Here is an 11,969-nt window from a genome sequence, read left to right as displayed (position 1 = left end):
CCCTCGGCCTGGGCGGCGGGCAGGGGACGGGAGCTGCCAGCGGGCGCTAGAACCAGCCGGGCGGGCGGTGCGGCGGAGCGCCGCCGGGCGGGAGAGGCGGGCGGCGCGGCCCAACCTCCCCGTCAGGCGCCCGGCACGGCCGCCCGCCCCGCCGCCCCCGCCCACCGGGTGGCGGTGCCGGCGCGGTCGGCGGGGCGGGCCGGGGCCGGCGGGCGGGCCGAGGCGAACGGAGGGCGCCGCGCACGCCGCCCAGCGCGAAGATGGCAGCGGGGGAGCCGCAAGCCAAGAAGCTCAAGCTGGAGCCAAAGCAACTGAGGTAAAGGGGCGGCGGGGCCGCGGGAGGGGCTCTTCGTCGCGAAGAAGCCCCAGCGGGTACCGGAGGGTGGCGGGGTGCCGCCGGTGCTGCCCCCGCTGGAGGACGGGACACGTGCCGCCGCGGTCACAGTCACGCCGGGAAGGTCCCGCCGGGCCGGGCGCGGTGCGGGGCGGGCGGCCCCGCCGCGGGACCGCGCTTCTCTCCCGGCGGCGCCGGGCGCACGTGGAGGCGGGCGGCGGGGCCGTCCCTCTGCCGCCGGTACCGCTGCCCCCGGCCCCGGCGTTCGGCCAGCGGCGCCGAGGCGGTGGTGGGCGGGAGCGGTGCGGCGGGGCCGGCGGGTGTGCGGGGGGCCGGCGGGGCCGGGGTGGGTTCACGCCAAGGCGGTTGCGGAGGGGTCCGTGGTGTGTAAGGGGGTGCTGCCCCGCACCTACAGCGACCGGTGCTGGGAACGCGGCTGGGGCTGTCACCCCCTGTGCCTCCTCTTCGAGAATGTCCCCGAAGAGCAGCCCCGATTAATGCCCTTGAGGGAGTGTCCGTCCCCGTTAGCCAGGAATTTGGCTATCTAAAAATCCTCCGTAACAGATATATTTTCTTCAGGACACGTGGGATGTTTTTAAGTGTCTTCTATTGAAATAACCTGTGCTATTTGCTATACTTCCTTATTTGTGTGAAGAAGTGTATATCACTGACTGAGCCCCACCTGACCGATGGCCTGCACAGAAAGAAGTCATTTATTTTTAAATGTCATAGCAGAAAAATATAAGGTTTCTCAATGCAGGAAGCACGGCCAAAATGTGTACCAAGAGAGCTGTAGTGGAGCTCTTGTTGGTGCAGTTTCTGATCTGTTTTCTCGGGATTATTCACATGAATATAACTGTAAGGTAGCCAATCTTCCAAGTATTCAGTCTATGAAGAGGATTAATGACATGAGGCTTGAAAGGTCCAAAATTACTTTGGCGATAACTAATACCTTGCTCAAATATAGCATAAAAGAGATGTACTTTAGCACAGACATGAGAACAGTCCCTTTTGGTACTGATGTCCTTACTGAAAGAACTAATCCTATTAAATTTGTCAAAGTCAGGGTACTTGCTCCTTTGGCATCTGAGTGACTTTTCAAGTCTAATAATAGTTGACAAGCTCAGTTGCAGATAGTGGAAGAGGAAAAATGTAACTGAGCTCTGAAAGCAAATAAATGGCAGGCGGCAGTGTAAGGTTGTCATTAAAAAGCAACAGTTATTTCCATGGGCCTTAAAGCAAGGTGGGACAAGGAACAGGGAATTGCAATGTTCCTGTTTATAAAGCTCATTAGAGGAAAGTGCTTTGAGCCTAAACATGAAAATTCAAAAAATTGAGAACATTATTGAAGTATGAAGTTAAAAATGTAAAGGATGTTTACAATGGAATGAAAGCCCATGGTGACCTGCTCCAATAACAACTGATTGAACTGAAATAATACTTTTCTGAGGTATGATGGATAAAACATGGGGAACATTGTTAAAACTTGTGGACTCTAATTCCATTTCAAGTTATTTCAAAATAAAGTGTAAACTAGACTCCAGCCGTCTTTCGTAAGAGGAGAAATGCCATAATCAGCTGTTGATTAAATAAAGTTAACGTGTGCTGTGGGCCGCAGGTTGGACTTGTGAAGCGGGTGAGGTGATTGGTGTAGATATGTCAGACCTCCGCACTCCCTTGAACGGAGGAGCAGCAGGAGCGTGTTTGGCTGAGTGCTGCTGTTGGACTTTGTCCCATGTTAAGAGCCAGTACGGAAGGTACCAGAATGGTCAAGATTCCTTGATTTTGTTGTATTTGTAATGAGGTTCGGTTGTTAATGCAAAGCGTTGCGACATATGCTTGGGAGTATTGGAAACAGTTAACCTACAGATTAGAAAAGTGGAAAAATCACTCAAAAATTTTGGGAGGTAATGACTTCATGTTTGTTGTCTCAAGAATTAGAGGAGACTTCCTTATTCTCTAGATCTGAGACTCTCCAGCCTCTTCAGAAGACCATGTCTAATGGACTCAACAACGATGATCTTGTACCTTACTTACTTTCCCATACTGTATGAACCTCAGTCTTTCCTGTGGCTACCATGAAAACTATTTTAGTATAAAACAACGACGTAAAAACCCCTGAAATTCCACTCTGCAATATAAGATGTACCTTGTCAACAACAACAAACATGTCCTTCACCTATATTTTTTTTCATCATTGTCTCTCTCAAAGTGGCATCAGGGAGGTTTCATGGATACATTTTATTTATTTTTTTTTTTAGTGCCTTTTGATCCTTTCAGGCAAAGGAAAGCAAATATTGCTCCCTCATGAGGTAGGCAAAGCTGACCGGGTTCAGCTGAAGTTGTTTGAAAGCAGTATCGGATGGCCGGCCTTTGCCACCCATTGAGCAGAGCACAAAGCCCGAGACCCAAACCAGCGTTCCCAGCTCAACAATGCGTTGTGCTGACATTAATCTGCTGGGCGGCAGGTTTTGCATTGTCTTTATTGACGGGTGCAAATCCCCGCTAAAACCAGTGGGCTTTAGGCAAGATCTATTAATGCGTGCTGCGTTGTTCCAGGCTTCTGACTATGTCTCTGCTGCATGAAATAAAATATCATTGTGTGTGTAAACTGTTCTGTTTGAACAGAAAATAGGCTTGCAAAACTGCAAACGGCTTGTCGCTGAGCAGTAGCATCAACTTACTGGAAACATCGTGAAGTGTTACTTTAGAGGAGAATTACTAAGGATTTGTGTCCTTTTATATTTGGTTTGGTTTTATCTTGGAAGTCTGTGAAAACTGCAAACAGACTTCTATTAACAGACTGCAGTTACGAAAGAATTTGGATGTTCTCTGTAGAAATGTTTGAGCTCATATGGACATGTCTGTACTGAAATATGCACATGTACAGAAGAAAAAATTAACAAACTTGTGAAATCCTCTGCTGTGAAGTCCCCTCTGCTGCATTATGACCTGGCTGTTCTGCAGCTGCTGTATTGATTGAATAGTCCTGACGTAGCTGGCTGTTTGGACAAATCAGTTTATCTACATGGAGACAATGTAAGCATTGAATTTGATAAATACTTCATACTAAAAGTACAAGGTACAATATTATTCTTCTTCTGTTACTATTAAATATCTCTTCCTTTTCAGAATAAATTATCAAACACCCTGGGTAATTGTTATCAAAAGCAGCCCTTTGTCATTACTGTTCCACGAGATTTTAGACAGCTTCATACCCATGACTGTAAAAATATTGCTAATTTCATACATTTTTAATTTTCTTAATGAGCTGGCTTTTAATTTAGCTTATTCCTTCATCAGCTCTCTACAAATGAAAGAAGATTCTGAATATTTTAAATTAGCTGTGACAAAGCTTTCAGTTAGAATTCAGTAAATAATTTTTCTTTCTCTCTTACTATCTCTGGCTTTTCTTTTTTTCTTTTTTTTTAATTTTTAATTTCACCTCGCTCCCCATTTGTATTCATTTCAGTTTCTGTCTTCATGGCCTGTACTTTTCTCACTTTCCAATTGCTCATATCTGCAAATATGGGTAACTTTTTCCATGTCAGTACTCTTAATGGCCTGGTAGTACAAAAAAAGACCTGAGACACTAGCACCTTGCTATGTTTGCTCACAGAAGAACAAAAGCAATAGACTTTTTTCTTCAGATGGATATTTAGGCCCTTGTAGAAAGCAGACAAACAAATAATTTTGAAGACACTAGCAACAGACTTGGCTAATTTTGCTTGATTTAAGACATAACAGCAGCAACCTTCCCTTCAAAGTCGTGTTGACAGAAATATAACCAAAACCGGAATGACTTGCAGCATGGAAAATACTTTGCACTGACGGTTCAGGCGCTCGTTTCCATTGTTCAGAAATGTAACTCTCAAATTACTGTTTAGATTGACGCGTGTCTTTGCCTGGCCTTTGATGTAATCCCGTGGGATTTCTCACAGCATGTGTCATATTTCCACAGTTTTGTGTTCTCGTATTGGAGAAGCTTGTTATGGTGTTTTCATCCTTTTAATTAAAGTAAGTCCTTGCTTTCCATGAGGGAGTGTGTAACCCGAGGAAAGAGGAGGTCGTGGGAAGGCTCTTTCTGCCCTGGACCACGAGCATGGCTGGTGTCTCTCTCTTTCATTACTGATGTTACCTGCAGCCCACCTGGCAGAAGAGTCACACTGACGAACAACCGTAGTTTAGACATAATAGTAGCCTTTACTAATACCCTGCAGAAAAGTACACCTCTGACTTTGTGTGCTGCCTCCCTGAAGCCAACAGGACTAGTCTTGTCCCTAGAGCTGCCTTGCATGCTTGATTACCCGTGGGAGGGCAGCCGGTGCAAATACGCCGATTTCATCATGAATCTTGGAAGTTCCTGTGAATTTTCCCGAGACTTGCGAGTTCCTTCTTTTTCAGCTAATGAAACAGCTTGTGTAGAATTACTCATCTAATTGGATCTACTAATATTACTTATAACCCGACAAGGAAGGTGCCTTGAAAGAAGGCTTGAGCGAACGTGGAGGTAGTTGAATACAGAGTCAATGCAATAGTGTGAAATGCGCTTTCTGTAGAACAAGACCTTGGCTTACTCTATTACTGCTGAGGTATACTTGATGTGGAAATGTTTGAAGCAAAACTCTGGCTTGTGATTCAAGGTTGTGATATTGAATTTGAGTAGTTACTTACACAGGTATGGTACACAAGTATTTCACAAAACCAGTTTCAGAAGCAGGGACCGGCTTGCTATCTAAAGGTCATTAATTACTATTTGCTGGCACTGTGTTGGAAAACCTTACCTTCTTGAAAAAAGTAAATTGAACTTGCAGATACAATGTGAACACTGTTTTCTCAAGCCTGTTCATTTTCTACTTACATAAATTGCTTCTTAAATAATTTCAATTTACATACTAATATTATTTACATAATAAATATCAAAGCATTTTCTGTGAAGGAGGGAAGTGCTACGCAGAATTCACTGAAGGGAAAGGTTTTTTTTTCCATTTTGAACTGCAATCATATCTGTAATGATTGTTTGCCCACAGTCAAAGCTGTTGCACACTTGAAGGATATGGTAACATAAAGCTACTTGTTGGCTTTACGCTACCTTGGGATTTCATTTACAGGGAGAGATTTTTGTTGGTTTTTTTTCTTTTCATTGTATATTCAGTGATACAAAGCAGTTGTAACTGTCTCAAGGGTAGGCTATTTGACTGGACTAAGAAAAAAAAAAGCATAGCGGTCTGCAATGTGATGAGGATTTAGCAGATTTATAGACTTTGCTTTGCTCTTACAGCTGTATGGTCTGTGAAGCTGCATTAAAAGAAATGGGATTATGCTATGGAATTGTAAAATAATAATTAAAAAATCTTTTTAATACTTTACTAGTAGATCCATACAAGATAAAAATACATCTTATTTTAGGTTGCAAAATATGAAATTCACTCTGCAGAAAAGTTTTCAAAACAACCACTGTTCTAGTAGAAAAGATGTGCAAGCTCTGCAAAATGCTGTTATTGAAAGAGAATTTGTGGACTTTCTGCTTGCTAGTCCCATTTTATAATGTCTGCTGAGGCCATTATGTAAAAGATCAACCTTCTGCCTTGTGAAGACAGAAGAGCGGGCAGCTTATCTAAGATTAACCCTTAGTTTTATACTTTGAAGAAATTGGGTGAAATATGGGGGTTAGTGGAGAACTTTTTGTTTATGTATTGTAAACTGGACGATTTATACCAAGTCTTTGTGGTGTAAAACATAACACATTAGTCCAAGGCTGAGGCCTAGATTGCCTGTATCTTGGATACACAAGTTACAAATGTATAAAATATGTAGTTTTGTGGATTACTTCAATAAAGTGGAATTTTAAAAGTTCTCACATGCTTACCATTTGTTATATCAGATAGGGGTGCAGTTCACTTTTAATTCACACCGTGCCTGAAAAGGAAGTGTTTTAGTGAAATCACCTGAGGAATAATTGTTCATCATACATAGAGGAACTCATGTGGTCATGAAGATCTCTTCCTCACAGTATACTAACAGAAGCAGTTGAAATTGTGGCTAGACCCTGTCAGGTATTATACATTTTTAGATGCAAAAGCTGTGAATTCCATATTTCCGTCAGGGATTTCTGGAGACAAAACACATGTGAAGGCACAGGACAGCTGCTCCACGCAAGCAGGGCGAGTTTGGAAGGTGTCAGGGAGGCTGAGCAAACTCAGCTTGGCTGCCCAGCACATATGTGCTGTGACTACGAGTCGGACTTGTGGCACAAGCATCATAAAGTTAGTCTATGAATGACCATAAGAGATAAATGACCATTTTTTCCAGGGATACCCTGGTTGCTGTTGCTCCACCTATGTGTCAGGATGTCTAGAAGTTCCCTGGCAAGTGACCAAAAAACGCATAGTGGTAGATGATGCCTCGAAGACATCAGTAACGGTAGATCCTGCGGGTATGTGATAGTACAGGCAAGACGGTTGTCTTGCTTCCACTTGGGAATAGCTAGAAATTTATCGTGCTATTGGCAAATGCTGTTGAGGTGTCATACATGCTATTTCATGAAGGGCTGTTTAATTTTCTAGAAAAACACCCTTTTGATCCTATCTTGCTGAACTGGTAAAAAGTTAGAAACATTTGATGGTACCTCATTTGGACTCTGTAGCTTAATATTCATAATATGCAGTTGTATGTTACAAATTACTATAAATATACATTATGTTAATGTATTGTATCTATTTTCTTTCACATATTCTTATGTGCTTGTTAAAGCCAAGCAATTATTTATGAGGGAATCTGCAACTTGATTTTTAAAAAAATTGATTTGTTATTTAAAATACGTGGGACTTTACCCAAGGGGTAAACCAATGGGACCAACAAGACCAAGCTGTGGTAGTGCTATTGTTATACTTGCCTCTGATGGGATTGCCCCCCCCCCCCCACCTTTTCAGTTACAGAGGTTTGGCTATTAGGCACTGAAATTGTTAAACTAGGAATAATCTATTGTTCAGTGTGGATCAGAGGATACAGCCATTATATATCCAAATACAGTATTTACATTTTATTAGAGTGCAAAATCTTTCATCAGGATTTAGGAACCTGTTGTACTGTGTGTTGTGGCAGTAAAGGGATGGATGCTTTTCCCACTCCAATTAGTTTGACGTTTCAAGACCGCTGACACATTTTAGTAATGAGGATTTTGTAAGTGGTGATTAATTTTTGAGTGTCCAGTTTAGAGAACCTAGGAATTTTTTCCTACATCAGGTATTGAACGTAAATATTCCTGTTACCTTTATGTGACAGTATAGGTTGTTGAACATCATGAACATCTCAAATTTTGGCATCTCTTCTGTCACACCCAAAAATCAGCAAATAGTTGAAAAGTTTGGCTTTAATTTTTCTGAGTACAATATTCCCATTTTGTAGGTGGAGAGGAAGGGAAACTAAGGCTAATAACCACATGATTAGGAAGTTGTAAAGTTCAAATATTTAATTAGAGGTGACACAGCAGTACTTAACAATGTGGGATTCACTTTTGGCAAAAACAACCTCTTCTGACATTAGTTTAATGAATCAGAGTTTCTGGTGCTGGTAAGTTAACAAAAAAAGTGCCAAATCCGCACAGGGTAGCAATGACTTTGACAGCCAAATGAAGAGCAAGTGAGTGGACGAGCGAAGAACAGGAACCTGGCTTTACCGACACTTTCCCTTTCCGGTACAGCAGTTCTGCTTGAACGTTGGGCGGACAAGAAAGAGGTTGGGTGATGAAGGGCTACCTACCCCTTTTTCCCCCGCAAACGGTGGCAGACAGGCCCACGTCTCTTTTGTGTCTCCACTCTTGCCCTCTGGTGGGTTGGAAAGATGGAGTAATGTGCCACAGGTGGCTTCCAGGCCCTTCAGCAACCTGGGGATAAAATCGAGCTCCTCTCTGGAAGGCGAGTGGGAGCCCGTGTCCGCGTGGCCCTGCCCCGCTCCTTGATGGCCATGGGGGCTGATGCCCGTCGGTGGTGGCCAGGGAGGAAGGCTTCCCAGGTGGTCTCCTGAGGTGGTGTTAAGGCCTGACCCAACGCACCAATAAAAAGAGTGAAAATGCCTTCTTGTGTGTAAAAATGGGGTGTCGGGGAGGTGCCAGTCAGCAGTCTCGGGGTCCCCTTGGGAGCATGGCAGTTCCCACCGCCCCGTGACAGCTGAGGGGCTCCGCTGGCCATCTTTAATGTGGGCAGTGCGGCTGGAACGCCGCACCTCCTCTCTACCTCGATTAAACGTTATTTTATTTTTTTTTTTTTAATTAGCGCTGACCACCATCAGTGCCTCCTCGGGCCAGGGGAGGGAGGTGACAGGAGGAGGTGTGTGGGCGGTGCGTGCTCCCTGCCCGTACCAAAGATGGCGGCCGGGGAGCCCGGGGCGCCGGCCGGGCGGCGCCGCCCGGTACCGCGAAGCTCCCGAACCGGGGCTCGGGCCCGTCAGCCGGCGCCCCGACCCCGCCACCACCTCCTCGCGCCCTGCCGCCGCCGCTCGAGGCGCCCGGGCCCGCCCCCGCCGGCCGCCCCACAGCCAATGGCGAGAGGCGCGGGCGGGGCGGGGCGGGCGGCGCGCGGGTGGGTGGGGCGAGCGGCGGCCGGCGGCTCAGTCGCGGCTGAGGCGGGCGGCGCGAGTGGAGTAGGCGACGCCGCTGCTGTACAGCGGGCTCTGCTGCGGGCGGACGGGGAAACATGCCTACCCTCAGGTAACGCCGAGCGGCTCACCGCAGCCTAGCCCGGCACCCCCCCGCCCGGGGAAGCCGTGCCAGTTCCCTGCCGTCCCCTCAGCCCGGCGGGCCGCGGCCGGGAGGGGAGGGGGTCACCCGCTCCCGGGGTGCCTGAGGTTGATATCTGGCGGGCAGGTGGGCGCGCGCCGGCATCGCCAGCCGCCGCCCGACGGTCGTCCCGATGTCGGTCCTCGTCCGTCCGGGTAGCCCCGGCGCGGCTGCCCGCCCTAGCCCGGGGGAGAGCCCTGAGGAGTGATGCGCCGGGCCGGGCTCCCGGGGGTGGCCGGCGGGGCGGCGGCCGGGGCGCGGTGGGGCTCTGCGGCCATGCCGCTGTCGGAGGTAGAGGCGGAGGGCGGGCGGGCGCCAGCCGCGGCGGGGTCGGGTGTGGTGGGGCTCCGGCAGCGCTGTCGGACCGTGCAGCATCGCTGTGGCGTGTCCTGGTTGGAACCTGGTTTTAAATGAATCCCAAATAACGAGGAGCAGGGTAGTACTAACCGTCTTGGCTCGTAGCGCTCTGTTGGAACGGCGTCGTCGTCAGTTTGTCAGCGATAACCAAAGAATGACAAACCCTGAACTTAACGTTCAGTGAAAGGAATTATTATGACTGGTTTTGCTTCCTAAAACGGTTGCTCTTAGGACGGGGTGCTATCGTGAAGTGAACTGGTGCTCTTCATCACGTAGTTATTTTGATCAGTGCTTCGGTTGCTAAAGAAGTGCCTAAAATTATGGACTCCAAGTTCAATGATAATTCAAGGCGACTCGCCCACCTTCTCTCTCCACCCTCAAAACTTGGTGTATCGGATTTCACGCTGTTTCTGACCCAGGAGTACAGATGGTAACTCTTTGGAATTGCAGTAGTATCTCAGTACTGGAGGTGGTGGAGTTAGCGCAGCTGCGTGAGGAGCTGGGCAGTGGTGGAACAGCGTGGGTTTTTTCTGCGGCAGCCTTGCTTACATAAGGCCAAGGCTTTTAGGCTTGGCTTCTGTGAATGTGTCACTCTGGAAGACTATGAAAGTTTCATAATGAATGAAATCTTCACTGAAGATACTCCTCTAAGTCAGTATGTAAGCATGTAACTCCTTAGCCAAATATTGCCTTTACTTGAGACCTAAGTAAGGAAAGCATGTGAATAGTCCTACAGGCTATTTGTATGTTTAAGGTCTATATGCTAAAGTGATTTTGCTGACAAGTGATGCAAGGGAAATTGTCTGAACTCTGGAATTGTGGAATAATAGTTCTGAGGACCTTTTAGCGTCAGAGAAGTTATGGTTAATGGTAAATGTTATCTTATGCACTTGCATTTATGTTGCGTAGGTAAGTGGGATGAGAGAAGGATGTTCTTAGTTGAGAGCTTATAGCTATTCAGATGCTATGAATCTGATACTACTGCTGTTTTCTTTTAACTACCTGTATAAATGATTTTTGTTAAATTCAAATCTTGTGTTACATGGGGCTTAACTATATTCCTTTGTGACCGAAATGGATATGCTGAGAATAGGCTTAGAAGGTGCCTTGTTTGGCCTTATTTTTAAGGGCATAATGAAACCCTATAGAAATACTAGCATAAGGTATGGTTTTGTAAGATCTAAAATATTTGTAAATGGAAGACTAGGCATACAGCAGGCTGTTGTGCAATTGGAACACCCAGATGTCCCAAACATATTTTATTAAGGCTTTCTGACTGTAAAATGTCTTAGCATAAGAATTTAATATTAAGTGTCCACTACAGCTGCACAGCAGCATGAGGCTGTTACAAAGCAATAAAAAGGTGACATTTTCAACTTGTCTTCCTTTACTATTAGTTACTATTGTGTACACGATAACATTTTGCAGCAAGAAAAAATACGAAATTTTTTAAAGAAAGAAGGGGATATCTTCTTTTTTTTTTTTAAGTGAGACATGCCAGTATCAAAGGCTCAAAATATTCCTCTGTCTCTGTGCCAGTAACTAATAATAAGCTTTCAGTGATATTTTGATGCTGCTCTTCTACTGAAGTGCACGGCAGTATGGGATGATAACAATACTGTGTGATAGTTAGATACAACTCTGCTAATGTTCAGCAGCTGACTTGAAACAGGACCATATTTTTAAAAATGCCTATAACAGCAGAACATTAGTAATGCATAATCATGATGTTGGACACAGCTTTCCAGATCGTTCAGTTACAGTTAATTTTGTTGACTTTTTAAAAGTGATTGAAGGGGGTAGCTCAGTATTGATGTGGGATTTTTTTGTTTTGTAGGGTTTTTTGTTTTGTTTTTATCCAGTTTGGTTTCACTTCATTACTTCTGCAACTTGTGATAAGAGTAATGCGTGAAACACTGGCTATTTGTGAAAAATCAATCATCTTGACAATTTCCAAACAAATTGCCTTAACTAGCAGGTGAAGATCTATTTATATTTAATGAATTACATTGCTTGAACTTATAATTGCCACTCACTCTTCGTGTAGTCCAAAGTTAAAAGGCAAACTCAAAAAATATATATTGTTGTCAAGAGTTTAGAGTGCAAATGCAGTGTACATCCAAGCTTTCTGTAAAGTATGTTGCTGCTGTTCCTGTAGTTTTGCCTGTTAGGTGGACAGTGTATTTCTGTGTCCATACAAGTTTTAGATTTGTATAAAGATCTCATTCTTAGTTTACAATTTTAAAAGTATATGTACTATTCATATACATATTCGTACTCCTGTGTATGCATATGCATATATATGTACACATACATACTGATTGTGGGTAGTCAATTATATATCCTTAATTTGTGCAGGTGGAGGAGTTGTCACTTGTTTCTTGCTTCTTTTGCAATAGGTTAGTCAAGTAAGAACATAATTCTCAAATTATTAGGTATCAGTACACCCGTGCAAGAGAAGGGACTGGAGAGAGTCAAGGAGGCTGTGAAGTACATAGGTGT

General features: G+C 45.1%; 1 protein-coding gene across 2 annotated transcripts in view; it reads left to right on the top strand.

Annotated features, from left to right (window-relative positions):
- Window positions 1–165: 165 nt before the first annotated feature.
- Window positions 166–11,969, top strand: part of ADK (adenosine kinase) — a 298,411-nt gene continuing 286,607 nt past the window's right edge. The window contains exon 1 of one of the 2 annotated variants that reach the window (XM_054207000.1): window positions 166–316. In XM_054207000.1, coding sequence (XP_054062975.1) covers window positions 261–316 — 56 coding nt within the window. In that variant the 5' untranslated portion in view covers window positions 166–260. Of the gene's footprint in view, window positions 317–8,925; window positions 9,042–11,969 lie in introns of those variants that run through there. The other variant, XM_054207001.1, reaches the window with a different exon arrangement.

The sequence above is a fragment of the Rissa tridactyla genome, chromosome 6 (genome assembly GCF_028500815.1).
Source record: "Rissa tridactyla isolate bRisTri1 chromosome 6, bRisTri1.patW.cur.20221130, whole genome shotgun sequence".
Classification (NCBI taxonomy): domain Eukaryota; kingdom Metazoa; phylum Chordata; class Aves; order Charadriiformes; family Laridae; genus Rissa; species Rissa tridactyla.
The sequence above is the reverse complement of the archived record's forward strand: the minus strand, read 5'-3'. Positions and strand labels throughout refer to the sequence as shown.